This window comes from Dromaius novaehollandiae, chromosome 5 (genome assembly GCF_036370855.1).
Source record: "Dromaius novaehollandiae isolate bDroNov1 chromosome 5, bDroNov1.hap1, whole genome shotgun sequence".
Taxonomy (NCBI): domain Eukaryota; kingdom Metazoa; phylum Chordata; class Aves; order Casuariiformes; family Dromaiidae; genus Dromaius; species Dromaius novaehollandiae.
In genome coordinates, this window is record NC_088102.1 from 27,628,708 (window position 1) to 27,652,403 (window position 23,696).

The 23,696-nt window shown below is 40.7% G+C and overlaps 1 protein-coding gene across 3 annotated transcripts; it reads left to right on the forward strand.

The window, feature by feature from the left end:
- Positions 1-46: 46 nt before the first annotated feature.
- On the forward strand, positions 47-22,324 carry FBXO33 (F-box protein 33). 3 transcript variants are annotated; one of them, XM_064512338.1, is made up of 6 exons: positions 47-456; positions 2,505-2,741; positions 3,566-4,059; positions 10,347-10,457; positions 15,887-16,572; positions 20,310-22,324. In XM_064512338.1, exons 3-6 carry the CDS (start codon positions 3,629-3,631, stop codon positions 20,579-20,581), a joined length of 1,500 nt encoding a protein of 499 aa, XP_064368408.1. In that variant the 5' UTR covers positions 47-456; positions 2,505-2,741; positions 3,566-3,628; the 3' UTR covers positions 20,582-22,324. The 3 variants fall into 3 exon arrangements, 2 of the variants coding, with proteins under 2 accessions (XP_064368408.1, XP_064368407.1); XR_010389364.1 differs by lacking the exons at positions 47-456; positions 2,505-2,741 and adding an exon at positions 18,137-18,356 and having other exon boundaries at positions 3,379-4,059; positions 20,310-20,527; XM_064512337.1 differs by lacking the exons at positions 47-456; positions 2,505-2,741 and having other exon boundaries at positions 3,389-4,059.
- The last annotated feature ends 1,372 nt before the right edge of the window (positions 22,325-23,696 follow it).

The following is a 23,696-nucleotide window of genomic DNA, read 5'->3' on the forward strand; positions in this document are numbered from 1 at the left end:
CGGGGAGGGCCGGTGTCCGCCCGGTACGTGCGTGAGTGCTGTCGGAGCGGCCGCCGTGTTGTGTCCCTCGCCGCTGGAGGACGCAGGAGCGGGAGCGCGGCACTCTGCCTGCTCTCCCGAGCAGGGCCCTCCCACGCCGGCTGCTGCTTCCATTCGGGTCCCTACTAGGGCTGTGGTGCTTCCTGTGTGATTCATCTTAAAATACCCTTTTGAGTTGGAGAATTTTCTACAGGTGAAGATTATGCAGGAAGCTTACAGTCAAGTTCAGGCGTTGACTGCTGCACTTACCTTTTTCTCAATATAAATCAGCACAAAAGACATAATTTCAGCTTATTACCGCATGTGCAAAAGCACTCATTTCCCATTAGTATTTAGTTTCCATTTCTGTTTTGCTCCAGAAACAAGCTCCTGGAGAGCTGTTGAGTTCACAGCAGCTCATCAAGTGAAGCATATCAGGTTAGTAAACCCAGAAATATAACATGTCTTAACAATGCACCTAACAAACAAGAAGGGACTGAGTGAATAATTGCAAAAGCCTGTACCTTAGTTTTTTGCTCATTAGCCTTATCTTGGTATCTCTAGGTTAGCAGGATAGAACTGCTGAACCAGCAGCGCTGACAGCCTTTCATCTTGACGTTAGCTGCTGAACTGGTGACCTTCAGGTCCAGTAAACTTTTAACTTGGTTATAGCTAGTCTGTAGCTTTGCAGAAACAAATGTGATTCCTGACTCCTGTGCCAGAGTTGTGCTGAATGAGTGCTAGCAGGCCTGTGTTGACATCTGCACTGCTGAGTAATTAGTATCCCCAGCTGTGTGGAAACCAGCCAGCAGGAGCTGCTGGGGCTGGCAAAGCCCGGTTACTTGGGACTCGGCTGCATGCGCAGCACAGTTCTGATCCACAGTGGTCACTTCCTAGAAAATCATTGTCATCTCCTGCCTGTGAACTGTATCTGGATCTTCCTTTTCAGCCTCTCTGTGGCTCCCATGCCTTTCAGTCGTATGAAAAATTTAGATTGGCAGCTTAAAGATTCAGGCAGGTTATCCTCCTCAGCTCTAATTGTTCAGCTTATGGAGGGCTAAGAGCCTAGTGCTTCAATAAAAAAAACCTTGACCAGCTGGTCAACAGGTGCTGGAACAGAGCAGTGGTTTCCTAAAAGTCTGCAAGCAAGTTAGATAACAATCTTTTTTCTAGATATTATTCCATCAGTTTGCAGTTACTTAGTACTCACGTAAGCCTGCACCTTGAAATCAACTCCCAGTCAAGTGGAAGCATGTTTCTGATGCCAGTGGCAGAGAAAACCGTGATTTAACATCCTGAATTGGCAGCCTTATAGCTTCGGTTGGCTGGGCATCAGGGGCCACACAGAGGGATGGAGTCAGCGACCTCACAAGGGCTGGCACTATTAACATCCGACTGCTTAACTACAGCTGAGGTGACCTGAAGCTTTCAACAGACCCATTCAAGTCTACAAAACTGCAGGTACGAAGTACCGTGCTTGAATTTTTAGCGTAACCTCAGTAAGCTGAAGAAGCTGAGTACATGACCATGCAAGCTGTCTGTTTTATGAGGCATGATCCCAGCATGCTACAATTGCTGATCCAATAAAATCTAACAAAGGTAACCTGGAATGCAGAACTAGTAGCTTCATAAACCATTTTGTCTTGATGTCACTTCAGTAATCCCAGGTACTGAACTGTAAAACTCAGTTACCGATTACATTCAGATAAAGGTATTTGGTAATTTCAGAAGTCCTTTGACTCCTCATGAGCCCAGCAGTGTAGTTGTTGAACAGATATTAAAATACAGAGCATAACTTCCTTTCATTTCCTGAGTTCAGCCAGATGAGTTCAGCTGCTTCCAAACTTTCTATCTCCTGCATCTTTACTGCCTGAGGAATTGAGGGGTAATCTGATAGGCCAATCTGTAGTGATAGTAACACAGTGCTTCCCCGAGGCATTTATACAGGTTCACAGCATTCACACAAGCATGTGAAACAGCATTGGTCCCTGACAGGAGAGGAATTGCCCAGCTGGGAATTTCCTACATTACTTTCTCAATAACATCTGCTGCTTTGGGATGCAGATCCCTAATCAAGGACAAACAGGAGATTCAGATTCATTTCCCCCGTGAACAGATTCAAGAAGTAGAATACTATTTTTTCAACCCTACTGTGAGACAGGGAAAATGATTAAGGATGGAGTGAATGGAGAGATACGTTGTATGTTTGGCTGTTGATAAGTCTGTTTATAATGGGACCCAATATTCTGAACGCAAACAGGATTTATTTCTCTTAGCACATCTTTTGTGTGTACATTTCTGAACTAATGTACACTATTAGGTAAACTGCATATTATAACAAGATATAGGCAGTATTGGATTTCATTTATGTCAATAAGGTTTAAAAGTAAATTCATAAAGCTTACATGCACAATGGAGATTAAATTCACTTTAATGTTCAGCCTTTGCAGAATCAACACTTAACAGATTTTTGAAATCTTTCTAAGTCTATTTGCACAAGAGAAGCATCTTTCCGCTCCTACCTGTGATGTTGGAATGGGTATTACAAAGCCCGCGAGCCTTAAGAAACTGAGATAAGATCTGAAAATAGAGCACTGGATCACTTCCTAGTGTTTCACGGCAGGACCGCCGCCAGCCTTCATCACAAGTCACCTCCTCGTCATGCTTAGCATTTCCTGCGCAGTCAGCGTACTCTCCGCAGCCAGGGCCAGCATCCTGGTGAGGTAATTGCGTTTGCCGACATCGAAGCGCGGGTCCGGCAGGAACACTCATGCCCGCCCTCCGTCGAAATCCTTTTCGCGCTTTTTTTCCTCTTTTTCCCTCCCTTCCTTGCCACAGCGCGGTGGCGGGAGGACGCTTCTCCCGCCGCCGGTAGCTCCGACGCGCTCCTTCGCCGGGCGTCACCTCCCCCGCGCGGCGGCCAGGTGCTGCCGGCAGCCGCCGCCTCGGCCCGGCGCCGCGCTCCTGCCACGTCGAGGCGGGCAGAACCCTGGCACAGGGGCGCGGCCCATCGCCGCCATTTCCCGTTGCGCTCGGAGCCTGGCGCGGAGGGCGGCTGCCCCCCCACCGCAGGGGCGGGGGGGGAGGCGGGGCGCGGAGGCCGCCCCCCTCACGGCCCTGCTGCCGGCCGCAGCAGCGCGGGCACGAAGGGGTTAGCGCCCCGCCCCGCGCCGGGGCCGTTGCTCCGGCCCCGCCTCCCATTCGAACGGGTGGTACGTTCCATTCCCCCCCCGCCCGGGGGTGGCTTCACCTCCTTCCGCGGCCCGCCTCGCCCTGCGAGAGCCGAGCTCGGTGCCGGCTGCGTGCTCACCGCCTCCCCCCTGCCGCTCGGTGGTAGGGCCGCGGCGGCTCGGCGCGGGCGGGGGGAGAGGCCCCGCCTCCCGCCGGCCGGCAGCGCTGCCCGTCCCCCGCCGCGGCGCGGTGGTAGGGCCCGCTGCGCCTCTCGCCCCCCCGGAGGCGGCGCGGGTGGTGCGTCCCGGCAGTAACCGCGTCCCGGCCGGCGCCCGCCCCCTCCGCCTTGTCATTGATGTTGTTGTTTTTGTCGCAGGAGCCGGAGGCGAGGCCGGGGCCGCCGCCTGCCGCAGCAGCAGGGCTCGGGCCGGCGCCAGGCATGTCGGTGTGCGGGGAGGCGGTGGGCGCCGGCTCCCTGCCCAGCGAGCTGGTGGTGCACATCTTCTCCTTCCTGGCGGGCCCGGACCGGCTGCGGGCCTCGGCCGCCTGCTCGCACTGGCGGGAGTGCCTCTTCTACCCGGCCCTCTGGCCGCGCCTCCGCCTCAGCCTCCGCGTCTCGCCGGCGGAGCGCCCGCGCCTCGAGTTCCTCATGCGCAAGTGCGGCTGGTTCGTGCGCGAGCTCCGCGTCCAGTTCGCCGCCGACAACTACCCCAGCGGCGGCGGCGGCGGCGGCGGCGGGGCGGGCGAGGGCGCCGCGGCGGCGGCCGACGGGGAGGCGCCGCCGCCGCCGCTGTGTCCGCGCTGGCTGGACCTGCTGAGGACCTACCTAGAGCTGGTGCTGTGCGTGCTGAGCAGCGTCCGCAACAACAGGTATCGCCGGGGCGAGCCGGGGGCGCGGCGGCCCCCGCCGCCGAGGGAGTTTCCCGCCGCGGGGCCGGCGGTTGCCGGCGGGGGTGGGGGAGGGAGGCGGCGCGGGGCAGCGGGCGGAGGCAGCCGGCCGGCGGCAGCCCGAGGGGGCCGCGCTCCCGCGCAGAAGGCGGCCGGGCCCGCCCGGGGGGGAGGCCGGCGGTGGCCTCTGCCCCGAGGCAGCTTTCTGGAGCGGCGCGGAGCGGGTGAGCCTGCAAAAGCGGCTTGCTGAGGTCCTGCAGGTCCCTGCCGAGCTGAAAACCACATCACTTTACCCCGCTCCGTAGCGTAAAGACGAATGTAAATGCAGACGGTTAGTTGGTAAATATAGTTGAAACTGTGGAAACTTGGTTATCTTTTTCGAGGGAGGGGGAATGCAGTTAGATGTAGCAAGTCACAGCTGGGAATTTGAATTTGATGTGAAACAGGAGATCTTTTGGGACCTGTCCTACGTGATTGAAAAAGGAAGCTTGTGAAAAAATAATGGGAGAGTTATAATTGTAGTATTGATGGCGTTTTTCTGGGGGAAGAGGGAGGAAGGTACTGCTCTTACTAAAACACTTTAACGCTTCCAGCGTGTTTTAAGGCTGAGCTTCCATGCCAGCTCTTGTGTTACCTGATAAACTGGGATTTGACTCAGCTTTAAACAAGATAAAGTTGTCACTTGTTTATTACAAAAATAATTTCATTTAGGATTTTCTTAAACACGTTAAACTTAAATAATAGAAGTCTTGTCCTGTGCTTTAGACTTAAGATGTGTTTATGTCTTGCTCTTTCACAGATTTATTTTGACTTAGATAATTTCCTCAGGTTGGAGCTCTTTAAAATGAAAACACTTAAACGCTCTTTATCCTGTGTGAATGTGAAGATATCTGTCTATATTTTAATCTGTTCAGAGATCATCATAGTACATGGCCTCTAGACAGCAACTGAGACAGAAAAGCAAGAAGTTATTATGGTTAGGTAGTGATGTGTTTGGAAAGCCATGCAGATTTCAGGATAGGAAATGGTTAATATTATTTCTCCTCTGCATGCATAAAGGTCCACCTATCTAGAAAATAGGTTGCAAATATTTTGGGGTGTAACTAGACTGAGTTAAAACTTCTGGATGGCTATTGGAAAACTATCATGCAATTGCATCATGGTATGGCCACCACCCATCTTTGATTTCAGAGGGATTAGAGAGTAGTTAGAGGCTTTTCTTTCTTTATTTTGAATTGTAGTAAGAGAACTTCAAATGCAATTCCTCGTTGGTTCTAGATGGATGCAAATGTGATGCATGAAGTCTCACTTTCAGTTCCTCTGCGCTGCCAGTCCTGTGGTGTAACTGATGGTTGAGAGTTACAAACCTAATTTCTGGAAACGACTCATTGGTCCAGGCTCACCTTTCTGTATAATTTATTTCTTGCCCTGTGAATCCTCTGTGTGTGAATGGTGACTGTCTGTCTTCATTAGCCTTCCCGTGATGCTGTTCTGCTTTTAAGAAGCTTTTGCTTAGCTGTTGATGCTTTGGGAAATCCAACTCATGTCATATATGAAAAATGGTGAAGTGGTGTTGGTGACTTATCAGATCTGAGGCAAATACAGCAACATGAAGTTGGAATTTTTAAATAAATAATCTCCAGAAACTATTATGTGGGTTTTTCATTGAACAAACTATTCCCCCCCCCCCCCCCCCCGTATCATTACAATATGAGACTGTCAAAATTAAATGCATTGTGAACAGTCTTTTTGGTATACTTTTTCTTTTGAAAAAGATTCATTCTCCATGGCCTTTTTAGAAACTTGTATGAGGACACTTGTTTTCTAAGGGTATTTTTGCAGACTCTGTATGCACTGCACTGCTCAAGACTACTGTAAAATACTCAGTAGAAATAATTGCTTCTCCATTAGCTATTCTCCAGTAGATTAATATAATTCCAGTGGTAAGATACAGGTAAAAAGTTATCAACTTTGATAGGATTTTACATTACTGTGTTTTTTTGATGTCTTCAAATCATTTGCATTCTGCTCTTTTGTTTTGAAATGAATAATGTGTGACTGGGGAACACAGAATACCTGGTTATTACAGCAGGCTTTTTTTGATGAGCAATTGAAAAGTGTGTGTGTGGGGAGAATTTACATGAAACACTCCACATTTTATTCAAAATTACTTTCTACATAGACTCTTTTTTTCCCCCTCTTGAATAGACACGCTTTAGTCTGTTTTGATGCCCTCCCCGCCTTTTCTTTTTCTTGCAAGTAACTACAAGTAGCTGATTATTCTGCATATAGAGCATTGAAGACTTTTGTTTTTAGTTTAACAAGTAGAGTTTTAAAATTGAAATGAGGTAAGAAGGAAAACTAACCTATGCCAAATTGCAGCTTGATTCTTACTGTGACAGTATCTCTAACCTGAAGGTGTTGTGGCCTACTGGCTGCTGCTTTTGCCTGTCCATTGATACCTGTACTCGCCTCAGCTGTACCACTGGTCTATGGTATGACTGTAATCCAATCCCTTTGTTTCTGTTTATTCATCTGTAACGCAAGGATAATTAATATTTCCTTGTTATGTTTGCAGTATGTCATTGTACATGGGATAGCTATTCAACTTCCAAAATAATGGAAATGGAGGTTTTTAACTTCTCTAGTAACTTAAATCACAGTAAATTGATTCCTTTTGGAATTAAGTTAAAACGGGATGATTCATTCATAACTCCTGTCAGGTCTTAAGATGGCTATTTGGCAGAGAAATGGACAGAATTTCCCTCTTGCACTTCAGAACTAAAGAGAAATCAAATTTTGTAAAACTGGGTGCTGCTCTTTTAAGCCCACAACAAGATTGCATAGTTATAAAGTTATTAAACAATACAGTAACACCCCCACCGCCACCCTTCAAGAAAAGATGTTCTTTAGAAGCCTCTTTGGGGATTTATAATACCAAAGGAACCTAGGGCAAGACTTGTCATATTACTCATGAAATTAATGCAGTTTCTAGATACTCTCTTTGTACGGGATGACAATGATATATATTTCTGCTACTAGAAGCATGTACTTTCTCAACAGTATGAAGTTGCAGATTTGCTTAGAAATCTGCATATTAAGTCTCTGGAAAAATATTTCTAAGCAACCTTTGCTAATTATGACTGGAAGGATTTAAGGAACTGAACTAAGTGCAGTCAAACAGTTAAAAACCACTGATAATATTCTGACTAATGTTGCTGCTGGCAGTCAGTTATCCAAAAAGATATATTCTAGGTCCAGTTCATATTTGCATAGAGCTCAAGTCACCACAAACTTTGTTTTGTGAGTGACAGCATATTGCTCCAAAATACTGCTTTAATAGCTCTGGAACCAAGAGGATTTGGCCAAGCTCTAAAATTAAACAATTTATTTAATTAAAAAGCATTATATTAATGCTTATAGTGATCTAGAAGTAACTCTTCCATTGGCTAATAAGTTTGACCTACTGCCTTTATGACAGCAAATGCAGCAAAATTAAAACGTATACTGTTAAATCATTGGTATTCTAGTTACATTTCTATTTTTTTTTAAAGTGCATGTTGTAATAGGATCTGGAGGGACAAGTTGTGTCTTACTGTCTCTTGGGGGCTCCTGATCATCTGTGCCTTCACAAACCGATCTTTCAGGACTAAATTCTAACTGAATGGCAGGTGGGAGGGTGACAAACTTTCTGTGAGTCATTTCAGTGTATACAGTAGCTCGTAAGCAACAATTGATCATGCAGTAGGAAATTTCTGTGCGTTCCTTCTTTATGTAACTGTGAAATCCTGAGGTATAGCCTCTCCTCTAGCTGCTCACAAAAGAAAATTGGAAGGTCTCAGTATGTTTTTTTGCCCTTTCCTCTACAGTGTATTTATTTGTTTGACTTGTTTGATCTTCACTGTGGAAACAAAAATCCAGATTACAGTAAAACTATGGTATTTCAATGAAGTATTTATTTTGAAGAGCCACCAAAAATCTGTGTTATCACTCAAGACAGTATTTAAGATTCTTCAACAATTCTATCGGTTGGAGCAGGCAGCTGTAATTGGCAAAAAATAATGTAAATAGTAGAACAAGTGCCTTACTTCTGTATTTATGTTGAATGTTAGCAAGGCCATTTTGATTTTTTTTTCCATTGGAAAGTGCAGAATGGGTGTTCAAAAAAAACCAAAAGCAAAACTGAAGATGGAGCATAGTAGGAAGCTTAATACTTAATAATACAGTATGCTTTTTGAGCTAGTGAAAAATACTGTTTATAAATCCAAAAGACTATTTCTCCCCAGCAATGTGTGCAGATAGTGCATACAATTAAGATGCTGCTATGACTTATAGTGAAAAATGACAGTTACTTCAAAATACTTTTATTTAAATAGCAGTGGCTTTACTAACTCTGTGAAATAAGGATGAGAGGGAAGCAGAATGCCACAGAGATTATATGGCACGATGAATAGTAACAAAAATCTAATACTGAATTGAACCGTGATCAGATTTGTTGATGGTAAAAACTGTGTTATAATTGGAAAAATCGTTAATGTTTTCATTGCTTAAGTTTTGAGGGATGACTTTTCCTTGTATCTCTGTACTGCATTAAATGGAACAGTGGAATAGGAGGAGCAAAACTGCAAGATACTAGTAAGTAGTGTTTCATGAGTCCTGTGTCTCAGTGGCTTTAAAATAACAAGTGACACAGCAGCATTCAGTGGGGGTATGGGTAGCACAAAACAAAGTACTGTGCAAGATGTAAGTCTGTAGGTGATTCAGAATGATTCTGCAGATTGCATTTTGTCTCTGAGCTTTCAGAATTAAGTCACTGAGATTGGAAAATAAAGGTTTAATTATAGTACTGGCTGTGAACACTATCTTTGACGCTAGGTGGATATTTCTGCTGTATTCCCTGTCATACCAGGCTGTCTTCTACAGCTTTTGAGGAAAAGAAAGGCCAAAATATTCTCAGTGGGAGAGAAGATAAGTAGCAGATGCAACTAGTGAATAGCTTTCCGGAAACTGGAGTAAGGTTGTTTAATACAGATGCTTCAAAACAGGAAAATTAAAATTTATTAAAAAAAAAAAAAATCCTCTTACAGATTGCAATTCATAATTACTTAAAAATGTAGAATTTGACCATTGATATGTCCTGTTTTTTCCTGTTGGTAAAATATCTACTCCTACTCCAGAGGTAGTGAACTGCCACCAGAGCTTCTCTAGGCTTTCTAAGTGCTGCAATTGTGTTGTATTTTCCTAGAAACTAATCTGAAGAATTAACAATGATGTGTAAGCCAGTAGAAATAAGAGTTTATATAACTCACCTCTTTGGTCAGCTGCAGGTTAGTTGGTATCTGCTGCTTAAGATGACTTTAACTCTTGCAGCCGTTGACTGGTCCACTATCTTGCAGTAATTTGACTGGTGTTCCTGCCATACTAACTATCAAATGTAAACCAGTCTTTGAATGGTACAACTACTCTAAAACTACAGTCACTTTCATGTCTCATGTTGTTTTGTGGAGGATAGAAAAGATGCAAGTTAGAAAAGCTAATGGTACTGGGGAAAGGGAAATGGTCTCTCTAGCACACTGAGACAAGTCCAGCATAAACTAAAGAGGCAGCTCTTTCACTTTTTAGGTATTCCTTCTAAAAATGAAAATTGTGTCATGGTAGACCAATAAACGTCTTCTAGTGACTGCTGGAAAATATTAGAATAGCTTCCACTACTTTAGTACGGCATAAATTCAACACTGATTGAGGTGTGGAGGGCTTTACCTTTTGTGCCTTAGGTTTGTGTTGCCTCCAGTGAGGCAGATGTCAGGACCCCTACTTATATCCCAGCTGCAGTACGCAGGTGCTTAGACAGGGTTTGCTTGCAGGTGCGTTATGCTTAGGCATTAAGGGCAGTATTAGATGTTAAAAGGAATAGGTATTTGACAGTTTCATCTGTGATGCTAAAAGGTTTGTAAAAGCGCTTACGTTGGTAGAAGTTTTCTTTATTGTGATGGCCTGCTAAAAATATTCCTCTATGGTGACTAAAAACTGGCATTTGTTCTTACAGCTGGCTTCAGCAGTTCATGTATTCCTCTTCCCCTTTGCACTTCAGTTTTGTTTTTTGGAGTTCCTTGTGTGCCTATACTCCAGGACAGTAGGATCTTTCTGTGAACAGCCTATGTGTTCCATGTAATAATGTGTTCTTGCTGAATGTGTTTGACTTATGCAGAATGATTGCCACAGTTGTTTGGCTTTATATAAAAATTTCTTTTTGTTTTGTTGTTTTATAGGAACCTCCAGAAATTAAGTCTCTTTGGGGATATAAGCATTCTGCAGCAACATGGAAGTATATCAAATACATACCTCGGCAAGGTTGACCCTGATGGCAAAAAAATTAAGCAGTAAGTTCTGTTTGTAAATTATCAAAACATTAAAATAATAAAAACAAATAATAGAAAAGTTTTTCATTTCTGAGATACTTGATTAAGAAAGCTTCAAGTCTTTTAATAGGATGAGAATATAAATTCTTAAGTTGAATTGATTTTTTTTTTATTTGTATTTTATTTTTTGTTCCTAGTACTTCCATGAAGTATTCTGGTTTTGTGGCTTTTTTTCTTCCCAGCAGGGTGAGAATCCTTTCTTTCCTGTTTTCATTGTGTTCTAGAAACAATATTATGTTAATAGCAATGAGGGAAGAGGGAGGGACAGAGATTTGTTAGCAGTACCTCTATTACTTTTATTCTCAGAGTACATGAAGAAATTAGAAAAGGAAGTCATCTGATGTGTTTCACAAGTATATGCAGAGCAACAGAATATTGAGGAAATGCAGCAAGTAGACCTGAAAGAAGACATAAATACAAACATTATTTTGAGTTGTATCTCAGAACTAGGCTACGTATTTGCAGAATTCCTTGGAAATCTTAGTTCACAACTTGCTTGTTTAGTTCAGAGGTGTATTATAGCTTGCTGTAATTAAACTACAGTGCAGTCTTTGATTATAATCAGAATAGATAGTTCTTTTGGAAATGGCCAAATACGATTTTAAAAGCTGCTGATGTCTAGAATAAATTACCACAGAGGAGTGATGCTAAGTTGACTAGTTCAGCAGTTCTGCTGAAGCTTTCTATAGAGATAAAACCCAAGTACCATCATTTTAATCTGTCAGCTTAAAAATCTTTCTCCCAGTAGTTTGGGAGTGGAATAAGTACAGCTTCCCTTGAGGCTATACTTTACTGTGTTTTTAGCAGTTTTAGGGTTAGCCTACATATTTTATCAGATTGGTGTGTGTATGTGAACACAAACTGTCAAATTAATTATTTGGTCCTGACTTAAATTTGCAAAACAATGCAAATACACATATGTATCACATCCTGTGTCTTTGTTATCCTATTATGCTTATAATGCAGAAATTATAGCAATCTGAGATTCTGTCGAACATATGTACAGTGGTGCTGTGTGTGGGTAAAAGACAGTAGTTTGATAAAAGCTCCTTTCTCAGTATTCTTTGTGGAAAATGTAAAAAAAAAAAAAAAAAAAAAAAGTATGATCATATCATTGCCAAGGGACTTAAAGAACCACATAAGCAGATGTTTTCTCAGCTGAGTATGTTGTTAAACATACTCAAGTAACAGAAAGTATTATGCATACTTCAGAGCCATAAGCCATTGAAAACTCATTAATTATCTAGTTTGAAGTTAGTCTTTCACATAGATACTGACCTTTGTACATACTGGAACGAGCAAATAAATGCTACCTCTTTTGTTTGTTTTTGCTGGAATAAAGCAGTGTGTTTGGGACCTGCTAGTTCCTTTTTAAATTAAAAAAAAGCTAACAGTGAAAACATCATCTGCATTAGTAGCATGTACTTCAGGAAGTAAATCTTTATGGCTTCTTAGTCTTGTCTCTTGCACTTGGGTGTTTAGATTAGTTAAAATACTAAACATGGTTACTGCTAACTAACACCAAAAGGTTCTGCGCAACTTACAGACACAGTGTGCTGTTGATAGTTGAAGATTTTGGAACCCGTATGGTAGTAAACTATACTAGTTGCTCCATGAGCTTCCTACAGTTAAAGCCGTCAGCGAAGAAAACATGGCACTGCCTTCAGTCCACAGCATTGGCCTGGGTCCAGCAGACCAGGGCTGAAACCTAAGCACAGAACCATTAGTATGCCCCATCAAGTGAAGGCTCAGAATTGTGCTGGGAAAGGGGAGGCCTTGGACCGTGTTTTCAGAAACATACTTTTGCAGTGATCAGCATGTACAATGCATGGATTTTGTAATGCTTGTTCTTTTTCCATTTTGTGTGAATGTCTCTGGTTACTTTCTAAAATTCTCTTTACGACTCAGTTCATTACTATGTGGAAGCTCAGCATAAACAGTACATTCGTCTTGAGCTGAATAAAGAGTAGTTGTTTAAAAACTTTGCTTTCTGAAATCTGCTTTTCGTGATTGATCTGTGTGGTTCAGATAGTTTGGTTTCCAAAAGAACTAGTTTAGCCTCTGTTACTAAACAAAACACTTTGATTGATAGTCTTTAATTAAGCAAATGGGCACCATATGGACCTTAGTAATATGTTTGCTTCCTGTCCAGGCCCATCAATGCATTTCAGTACTGGTAGGACTGTTTTCTGGGCTTAAATGGTAATTCAGCCTGCCTAGTCAGGCTTTGGTCTGTCTTCTGACTCTGAAAATTGTGTCGTTTGATTCGTTATTTGTAAAAGTAGTGTAGTTCATGAGTTTTTGTTTTTTAAATAGTTTCCTCTTGTATGGTCATTAGTAGGCTTCAGGTTGATGGTGAGCATCTCAAAACATAACTACTTTCTGTTTGCAGAGAGCAAAGAGAACTAATTACTTTTGCTGAGCAGTCACCGGGTTAAATTTTGTTTCTTGCATGTGCTGAGCTTAGCTTACGTTTTGTGTTATATTTACTAAAGCAGAGTTCTGTAAAGTCTTGTAAATGAGCTTTAAGATAATCATCTGTAAGTTAGAATGGATGCTGCACTACATGCTAGGAGTAGAAATACAAGTTAGTATGATAATAAAATAGGTGCTAATTCCAAGGATTCACTTCATGTGTCTAAAGTTTGGAACACAGTTCAATCTGTTCTTGTAAACTGCAAGTAGGTGCAGCCTGTTTATATAAATAGGACATGCATGAGTTCTGTACAAGAGGAAAAAAGCCCTTAGGATATCTGTTGAAATTAATAGCCCCTGGTTGATATTCAGCTTCCTTTCTGGCCTTTTACTAACCTGTAAGGCAAGTATTTAAAGCAATCCAAGAGTGATCTTTAAATGTTCTATATTGTCATGTTTGATATCTTCTTATTGAACTGGTGAAGAACTGAGGAAAGGTGGCTAGAAAGTTTTCGTAGGACTTATGGACTGGTACACTACCAGCACAAATCTAACTACTTCTGTAAATACTTCAGTGCTAGCCCTAAGCAGTTAAGGTACATAGCATTAAATCAGTATCTCTTTCTTTTTTTAAAAAAAAGGTTTTTAACATGATTCTTACTTACAGAACTGTACAGCTGTAGTTATTTTTATTGCATGTTTCTTTTCTTTGTTAAATTCCGTAAATACTGGAGCAATAGTGTTTTAAGCTTAGATGTTTTAAGTTACATCAGAAGCATGTTTTTAAATAGATTTTTAGTACAGTGAGGTATAGATGCTAGTATTCTACTGAACATTTGCATCTCAGAATTATTTTGTCATCTTTTCAATAGTTTTGTAAAATATTACATGCTCTGTTAAGACTGACTACTTGGAATATTCCCAATTAAAGTATGCCATTGCTGCAACTGTTACAGTGTCTTTCATAGATACGTATGATGAGAGGGGGGAGAGTCTTTGTGTTTGTTGTGGAAGAAATTAGAGAGGTTCCCATGGCAGAAATTTTCTCTTTGGGAGGTCATCAGAGGATCTGCCTCTAATTTAAGCACTGGTAGCAATAATTTTGAAACAAACTGACAAAATTGAATGGCATATTGAATCAAACAGCACTCATCGCAATTCTAAAAGAATTTAGGAATAAAATAGCAGAACTACTTTGTCTGTGACTTTTAACCTGTTGTTTAAAACCCTGTTTAATTTGTCACAGCTGCCACATCCCAGTCCTTAATTTAAAAAAATCTTAAGGAAAGATCTGGAAGAACTATAGACTTTAAGTCTGATGACTACACTAGGCAAAACAGTAGAAAATATTCTTTGGCATATAATGAATGAGTACATAGATAAATACAATAAAACTACAGCAACTGTTCTACTTATAACGAAAAGTCATGCCTTGCAAACCCAGTGAATTCCCGGGAGAAGGAAGAGCACATGTGAAAACAAAGCAGAGGGTCAATAAGAATTGATTTGTTAACTTTCTTGAAATAGAAAAACTATAGGACATCAAAGGGAGTGGGTGATGGGTTCTGAGCAAGCAAGAAGAGGAGGCATTGCTCTCCTCCGGGTTCCTTATTACTGGATGTGTTGGCTGCCAAAAGCTTATGGGGCTCAAATTGGAGACTGGGCAAGTTCACAGAAGTGAGGTCCCAGTGAGGGTTACTAAATACATAAAGCCACCTCTGATTTAGGACATCTTGAGTTTGCAAATTTTTGAAAACGAGTAGAAATCTTTGAGAAGTATCACTGTGTGCTTCCCTTGTTCTATCACTCTTCCTAAGGCTTTTGTATTTCTCTGCTGTCAGTTAGGATACTGGGCTAAACAGGCCTTTAATTTTGTCTGGACGCTGTCTCGATTAAAGATACTTGAATAAAAATAATAACTTTGTAAAATTGTTTTTAGCCTGGCTCAATTGCTTCCTCTAAATGATGAACTTCCCTTCTCGCTGGCCAGGGTTTGAGATTCAGCTGTCATCTGTACATGCATCCTGGAATGTATGTGCTCAAAGAATGCTTGTCTCTTGGGCAGGAGGGCTCTTCTGTGCCTTAGCAGCTGTGGAATGAAGACTGAGAAATACTTCTTTAGGGGACACTTGTGGAGTTTGACTCTACTACTAGAAGTTGATATTCAGATTCTTACTTTAAAATATTTATGTTGCCTTTTTGAATTAAATACCTAACTCCAAAGAACTTTCATTTAAAAAGTAAGGGGTAAGAGAGGTGGGATGGATCACAATAAGTGCATAATAATCATACTATACAATAAATGGTTTCATCTGTCACTGATATTTGAGATCGAAATGTTACCAGGTCCAAGTTGTAGTGGTATAACTTGAAGCTGTTGACACTTGAAAAGCCAGTCAGATGTGTGTTCAGAATTATTTCAGGAATCTTCTTGTTATGTGTTTGTTCTTTAATGAGCAAAATCAAGCACTTAGTTTCAGATCATTCTGACTTAGCTCCAAAACCAAGTTTCTCCAGCTTTTCAGTGAAAACAGCTTTCTTGTCAAACTGAATTTGCAGTCCTAGAGAAGTTACGCAAATATGAAAAACTGTTTTTGAAAATACAAACTGTTTTAAAAGGTTTTTATATTTGCATAACCTTAAAATGTGTGTGGGAGGGTGTTAAAATGTGTGCTGGGAAATGGGAAATGAAGGTTGAGATGGCACCACTTTTTTCAAAAGACACAGGTTTTTTTTCAAGATAGTTTACAATTTTAACCCTTTAAGTACAGTGAAGGTTAAATCGCTATGGGAGGTCTGCAGAGTCGGTCTCTAAAATTTGTAGTTCACAAGAACCCTAATAGTAGCACCTTCCTGCAGAATAAGGTCATAGATGAAAGAAGAATAATTCTTGAGTAAAAAATAGATTGGTATGCAATTGGTAAGACTAAACCATACTTAATAGGATCATCGTCTGTTTTGTTTTTTACTTGCAGAATACAACAGCTGTTTGAAGAGATATTAGGCAATAGCAGGCAATTGAAATGGCTGTCTTGTGGGTTTATGCTACAAATAGTAACTCCCACATCATTGTCCTCCTTATCAAACCCCATAGCCAACACCATGGAACATCTGAGCTTATTGGACAACCACATCCCTGGTAATACCACTCTTATCACTGCGGTTGAATTGGAGCGCTTTGTGAATCTGCGTTCGCTCGCTTTGGATTTCTGTGATTTTACAGCTGAAATGGCAAGAGTCCTGGCTGATAGCAACCATGTGCCTTTGCATCGACTGTCTCTTCTGGTCCACAGTGTTTCCATAATGCACAAGTCCTTGGACAGTATGCCAGAAGATGAGAACTGGAAGGCGTTGACACGCAACAGCACTAATCTTCGGGTCTATATAATGGCTTTTGATGTCAAGAGTGATGATATGTTAAGGATTCTTAAGCCCAGTATCCCCTTAGAGAGGATTCACTTTGACAGCTACATCACTTGTGTTTCAGGGGCTGTTGTTGATCTAATATCCAGGCAGTATGACAAGTTCCTCACTCATTTTATACTAATGAATGATGTGATAGATATGTCTGGCTTCCCAGATCTTAGTGACAACCGGAATGAAGATCCACTTGTCTTACTAGCCTGGAGGTGCACAAGACTCTCTCTTCTAGCTGTTCATGGTAGGTAATGCATTGCACGGGCATAGTATGTGACTTTGAAATAATTTTAACACTCTAGCCTTTCTAGTCATAGCGTTTTAGTGAGAGTGGTGTTCAAAAGTGTGCTGGATAGTTGCTATATAAGCTGTTGTATCTTATACTAGTATTTTCATGTTTGAAAATATGAATGCTTATTGTTTATGTATTCTGTATATACTTGTAGTTTACTGACTTTTTATAAGAAGTCACATAGGATTTTATTAGATTGCTTACAGAATGGAAGATAACTAAGAAGTGTTGCAAGAGGCTTATCCTCAAAGTGGTATGCACTGTTGAAGTTGCACCAAGTGGCTGAGTATGAGATAACATTTGATAACAGTGATAACACTGATAACATATACTATTTTACCATGAGTTCATATGCTGTTAGGATGAGATGATTGTGCTTCCTGTTTGTGAATAATACAGGTTAAATCCCCCAAGGCTGAGGGGGGGAGTCTGTTAGCAGCTTGGTAGTGCTTTGCCAGCAGATGAAGGCAGTGAACAGAATTTGAGACTTCTCTACTTTAAGAGTGGGAAAAAAAAGTATATAAATGTGGAGGAGATTGCCTTGCTGAGTGCATTGGTTTCACTAGTAATACCACAGCTAGGTTTATATCACCTGTCTATTAGGTATATAATTTCAAATCAAAAAGAACTTTGCACTTTTACATTCAGCTTTGTAACAAGTACAGTACTTGCTAGAAGTTCCAATCACCTGGCAAACTTAAGGCAAATAACCAATTTTATAAAATGATGTAAATGTGGTCTATATAAAATGTGGATTTTAGCAGTTTGTCTTTAATGTTTGGATAAGAGTTTGAGGGTGTGAGAGGTTTTTTGTTTTTTTTTTTAATTAGATGTTATCTTAAATTACCATCTTACTGCAGGAAAGTCTTCTAAGATACTATCTCAACTTAAAATCTGAACATAAGCTAGTGTCATCATTGTCTAATATCAGTGCATGTCTGTTTGGTAGAATATATTACTCTGTGCAGCGCATTCGGAAAGCAAACACCTTTTCCAATTCTGTATAGCAATTCATTGTTACTGGATCTTTCTTTGGAGTGATGCATTAGATACCTTGGGGAGATAATGGCCAAATACTACCCTTACTCTGATACTGGAATTCACATTCTTTTCCCCTCTTTATAGCAGAAGCTATTTATAAATACCTCCTCATCTTTGTTTAACTTTTAATAGGGCTTCTTGGGTATTGTAGCATAAGCATATTTTTTCTTAAGTAGTAACCATGAGGAAGAATATGGTTAGGAAGAGAAATCTAGAATGTTGTGTGATGCTGCAGTACAGTAACTTATCCTCACACTGGTATTTTCTGCGGTTTGCCAAATAATAAATTTTGGTGCTACTTGTTAAGTATTTTGTGACTCTTATCAAGCTTCCTTCAGAAGCTTTTTCAGATTTTTTTCAGAAAAATAAAAAGCTATGTATGTCTTTGAGGAGCTGTAATTGATTTTATTTGCAACTGCTCAGGTTTCTTTTTTCTGCATTTAGACAAGAAGCTGCTATCTTCTTTATTTTCCAGGGCCTTTGGTTTTCCTCCCTTCGGTGCTTTTGGTTTGCTCTGAGAAAGGCTTAGAGCTACATGTAGCATTGGCTGCCACTTGTCACTGGTCAAAAGAGGAGGAGAAAGCACGCTTTAAAAACATTTTTCATTGGATGCCTCAAGATTTTCTTCTGATAAAGTCTTGATGCCTCAAGATTTTATTCTGTCGTTAGTGGGAAGTATCATCAATCCCAACAAGGTAGCATCTTCAGGAGCAAAGGAAAGCCATTGAAGGGTTTTAAATGCTTCCTGCAGAAGGAAGGAAGTGGGTGAAGAGCGTGTGGTCTTTGGGGGGGGGGGGGGGTGGTGGAAGAGAGTAGGATAGTAGCAGAGTGGAACCATCTGGCATACAAATAAAAAGCCAGCTCATCCTGAGGGACTAAGGCTCTTTTTTTCTTGAGAAAAGATCGCTTCTTCTGGAGTTTCAAGATTTTTGTGTTGTTGTACACAGTGTTACATGTGAGACCCTCAGTTTCATTCTGTCCATGAGCAAAACTAAAGCTGAAATTTGTACTGTCAAGGAGGACAAATTATGCTGCTGTCCATGGCATTGTTCAGTGATATTTGTGGTGAAAGGATCCCTGTTACTTTTGAAACACTTCAACTGATCAAGGGCTCTTTAGCTGCTAGCAAGTTACTGAGAAACATCAAGTAAAACTTTTGGAAAGAGAGCGAGTTTAAAAGCAGAGAAGCTTGAAAATAAGATGGTTGTCCCAGAGAACAGAAGGTCTCCCAAAACCATGTATCTGAACCACAGGGATGGCAGGGGGAACATAGCTGTAGTTGTTTTTCCCTTGTAGTCTCGCACTAACTCTACAGGGCTTCTTTAAGTTCCTTTTACAGTCAAGATAACTGGAAGGTGTTGTGAGTTCCTTCACATCCTGGTAGGAATATAATTGGTACAGGTTGAATTTCCCATTGGGTGTAATATCCTATTAGAGGTGAAGAATCAGCAAATTAGAATTGCAGGAGTTAACATATTCCTAATATCTTATACATTAGAAATGAGCCACAGAGATGTGTGCAAGCTGCTTTGTCCAAGAAGTACTTTGAGCAACACATTTACAGGAAAACCGCAGACATCTCCTTTAAACAGTATGAGAAAGTAAAAGAAGACACAATGAGAATTTCTCCTTTCTTTAATCTATTACTTTAGCTAACCTGAAATTCCTTCTCCATTTTTGCATGAGATATCTTATTGTATGTCATAACATGTCAAGATATGTTAATTGCGTTGTTGAAGGTCAAACCACAGTTAGTTTTTATTCCTCAGCAGCTTAACTTTCCCAGTTTAAATGCTGTGCAGACTGCAACTTAGAATCCATGTGGCCATGTCACCAAGAGGCTTAGCACCTGTGTGAGTGATAACGAAGGCAAAAATGAGTCTTTCCTTTTGCAATGGAAGGACTAATTTGGCAGAGCTCCCGAAAAAGGAATTTCTCAGATGGTTTGTGTTTGGCATCTGAATAAAGAGGAACTCTGCATTCGCCTTAGCCAACATACAGAAAACTAGCAGGTAGCTGGGGAATAGGTGTTTCTAAACAGGGGAGCTAGTATACACTAATGGGAAGAGAGGGAAGCTTTATAATTATGTTTAATTTCAGACATAATAACAAGGTCTATGTAATTTTTTTATATCAGTGCGACTTAATTCCTGGAGAGGCTTCTGATTTTTAATGCAATGAAAGGAAACTTCAGGATTTTTTTTCTCTCACAAGCACAATTAAAAATCAGTCCTTCTATGCAATCCTTAATGGATTGCTAACTTATTTTCATTCTACCTATTCATGCTACTAAGTGGATTGTAGGAGGTCTGAAATTGTAGATAAAATTTAATTTGGAGTAAAGAAGTCCACTTTTCTACAAATGGTGAAAAACTTGATCTAGAAAAACTTGATAAAACTACCTGAAATATTTTGATCCTTTTTTACTCAAGGAAACATAAAATGGGGCTTAATTACTTGGGGGGGGGGGGGGGGGTCAGGGGCACGGCGTAGGGAGAGCTTTGCTGCAGACAAATTCTGCCAGATAGAAGATGACAAGGTGAGCTGGGAAAGATGCTGAGGTGCTCTGGTATCAAATACTTCATAAAATGCCTTGCAACAAAATGATGGAGCTTTTTTTTTCTTCTTTTTTTTTTTTCCTCCCCTAGGTTACACAGTTTGGGCTCATAATCTCATTGCAATTGCTCGTCTTCGTGGCTCTGATCTGAAAGTTCTTGAAGTCACAGAAGAAAGCATTGATTTTGACCAAGGAGAACTGGCTGATCAGGATGTGGATCCAGTACATAATCTCATTGAGCAAGTGTCCCTTGGATTGGGTCGACCTTGGCATGCAGTCATGGACATAGAATTGCTCAGTGTCTTCACTGAGCCAACCCGTCATTTTTATAGAGAGATGCAAAGCTTCAGTGAAGGCATTTAGCTTTTTATTTACAATTCCTGTGGTTACATATGCAAGTAGGGTCCTATTATGTTTTTTCAGTAGCGTGAATTAACCCCTTTTGTGCTGTGTTTAATCAGTATTAGCTATATAGAATTATATATGTGTATTCTACTTCTTGATCAAAGAACGTAGTCGGGTATTGGTTTAGAAGCTGAAAGTGGCAGTGTTTAGGGTTTTCACGGTTAATGGACTTGTCTACCAAACCTTAAAGATATACAGCCAAAGGCTGTCTGAGGTTGCCGGCTAACTTTATTTTTATTGAGTAACTGCATTTTGAATGATTTTACTGTTATATCGGAGTTCTGTGCTCAGGAGCCAACTCTTTTTAATATCCATAGCCCAGTGGATTTGTACGCAGTCTTTGTTTGCTTTATCTGGTAGCATGCTACTTAATAGGCTTAACAGGAGGAGAAGACTGTCCAGGGCTGTTCATTGTTAAGACTTTCACTTTGCTTTATTTCACATGCAGATTCTGAAGTGTGACTTACTACCATTCGCAATTTTTCTTAGCTGTTAAGCAGTGGTGCGAAACACTAGCTTTTCAGATACTTGCACTTGCAGATCAACTCCATAAGCTGTAGTCTTTCTGGGGTTTTTTTTGGTTTTGTTTTTGTTTGTTTTTTGTTTTGTAAACTCATTCTAGCTTATTCTCATGTTCTGCCATCTTCCTTAAAAGTTAGCTTTGGGCCCAGGTTTAAAAGAATAAACAAGAACATGCACTCCGATGAGGTAAAAACGTAACAGCGAAGATTTCAATACAAAGGTATACACCTGCAAACAAACGTTAGTCGTGAAATCCCTAGCAACCAAGTCACTGGATTTTCTCTGTCAGCGCCTGTGTCAGCTGCCAAAGAATAGATTAAAAATGAAGAAGTGCCCACATGCTGGCAGGGGCAGGCCAACTTTTGGCCAGCCAGATACTGCTAGATTGTAATATATAAGGTCGAATTTCGACCTGTGGTACACAGCTGTGCTGTGGCTCAGTCAGCAACCTCAGAACTCTTAAACAAACATGCACCTGTTTCACTGTGAATAGTGAATGTAAAGGAAGGAAAGGAAGCAAATACAAAGCTTGTTCTGTCACAGGTATGAGCTGCTATGATGCATGAAGAACATTCCATGAAGTATGTTTTAAAATCTTGTTATATCTGAGAGGCTTTAAAAGCCGATTTAACTGTTTCAGGGCAACCGCGGTACAGACGTGGTCTCTGTGAGACTTCCACCTGACCCCAGTTTTAAGTGGTACGAATGTTGTGCATTTAATGTTTAAAGGACAGTCTGCAATAATAAAGTAAGTGGCCAACGTGGGTGCCCAGCAGTGCTGAGACCTGGCTGCTATATTGTAAGCTTTGGAAAACACAATTTATGCAACAGATGTCCAGATATGATTCTATTTATGGAAAAGTTTATATGTGTTTTACAAATGGTTTTACCATCTTATATTAAAATGACCTTTTGACAGGTGTGCGCTGTTTTGTCTCCAGTGAGCACATACCATGCGGATTTTATATGTACATCAGTAGAGTGAATCCACTGGCACAGTGTGTGTATATGCCAGATGTGGTGAGATTTTATCTTATAAATGTGATCAGATTAAAAAAAAAAAAACTCCTGACAGAAAATGTAAGGAAACCAGCTGAATGTTTGAATTGATGACTGATGTTGTATGGTTTATGTTAAATGTATATTCTTTTAATCAATGAATAAAGCATTAAAAATTGATCGCTGTATAAAATATTTTATTGTATCAGCATGAGGATTTTTAGAATTAAACTGCAACAATCATTCATAAGCTGTGTATAACTTGGTAGCTCCCATTGTGCTTAGGTCAACAAAATTTAGAGTCTAAAATAAGTCATACAATAAAATTTTCTTATTTGGCTGACACTATATCAACATTTTTGAGGTGGAGGGAGGAAGAGGAAGGATGCTTTGCTAAAGATCAGATGATCAGACCAGTTAGCACAAACGGTATATCATGATATGACTTATTAGACTGATACAGTAAATTGTGGACTGTAGAACATAGAAGACTATTTTTTGAGAAATTCCTGCATCCATTGCAACAGCTTAAATCAAACTCTGATGTGCTCTAGAAAAATGTGTAGTACTCTTTTTTTGATGTCCCACTATTAAATAGATTATGAATACTCACAATGCTTCAGTTTGACATTTTATCTGTACTCAGAGTACGTAACTGTGTATTCTGAATGAAATCTGCAAATGCCTGGTAAGCTGTTGAAGAGCTGCCATGCCCCGCAGTGGCTGACTGTGCTGTGAGAATTGTTGGAGTGGCTGTTCTGTGTGTGCGTGCCAGGCACAGGTTTAATTTGGGCTTCTAAACTTCATTTGATGGTAGTCCTAGCCACTACAAGAATTGCGTTGCTTGTTGTTTAAGGAATCTCCCTGATCTTGTAGATTGGGCAAGCAAGATCATTTAACAACTTATATTGAGAGGAAAAGTAGCTTTTGGTGTGGGTAATAAAGATAAGGTAAATACAGCTTTTCATATTTCAGTAAAGTAAAATAACAGGACTTGGTCACGGTGTCTTTCAGGGCTGACTCTGGATATTCGCATCATAGTTGTAAACGTGGGGAGGTTTATGTAGTAGTTAAATCTGGTAGGCATGGTTCAATGTCATCTGGACTAGGGTGATGGCCTTAAAGTGATCAAGATTTCTGGCTGTTTCTGTGGAACTTCCTGAAGAAAATGCTATTGCCTCTTACTTAAACAGAGTTATGGGATGTTAATTTTATCTGTGCAGATTGCTGTAGTTCTATGCATAACTGCCTTATTTAACTCGGGAAGTAACTTATTTACCTTTTGGTAATATAAATGTGTTCTTTTTTTAGTCTAACCTATTTTCTGCTTTATTTTTAATTAACCTCCTAATTGCAAAGGTAAGATAAGGAGTAACAGAGGCAGGCTGCTTGGCTTGTGGTAGAGATGTGCAGTTTTATCCATTATTGCAGTTAGAGTCACCATATTTGAAATGTTTTATTATATCAATGGATGTCCATTATTAGTGCTCCATAGCTGATTTTCTACACATTTTAAGTCTAATAACTGGATCTGGCTTGTATTCCGGATGTG

Excerpts from the sequence above, each read along its gene's own strand:
- FBXO33 (XM_064512337.1), top strand. The coding sequence starts at position 3,545 with ATGTTGTTGTTTTTGTCGCAGGAGCCGGAGGCGAGGCCGGGGCCGCCG. Across the intron at positions 10,458-15,886 it reads GATGGCAAAAAAATTAAGCA|AATACAACAGCTGTTTGAAG; the intron begins GTAAGTTCTGTT and ends TTTTACTTGCAG. Across the intron at positions 16,573-20,309 it reads CTCTCTTCTAGCTGTTCATG|GTTACACAGTTTGGGCTCAT; the intron begins GTAGGTAATGCA and ends TTCCTCCCCTAG.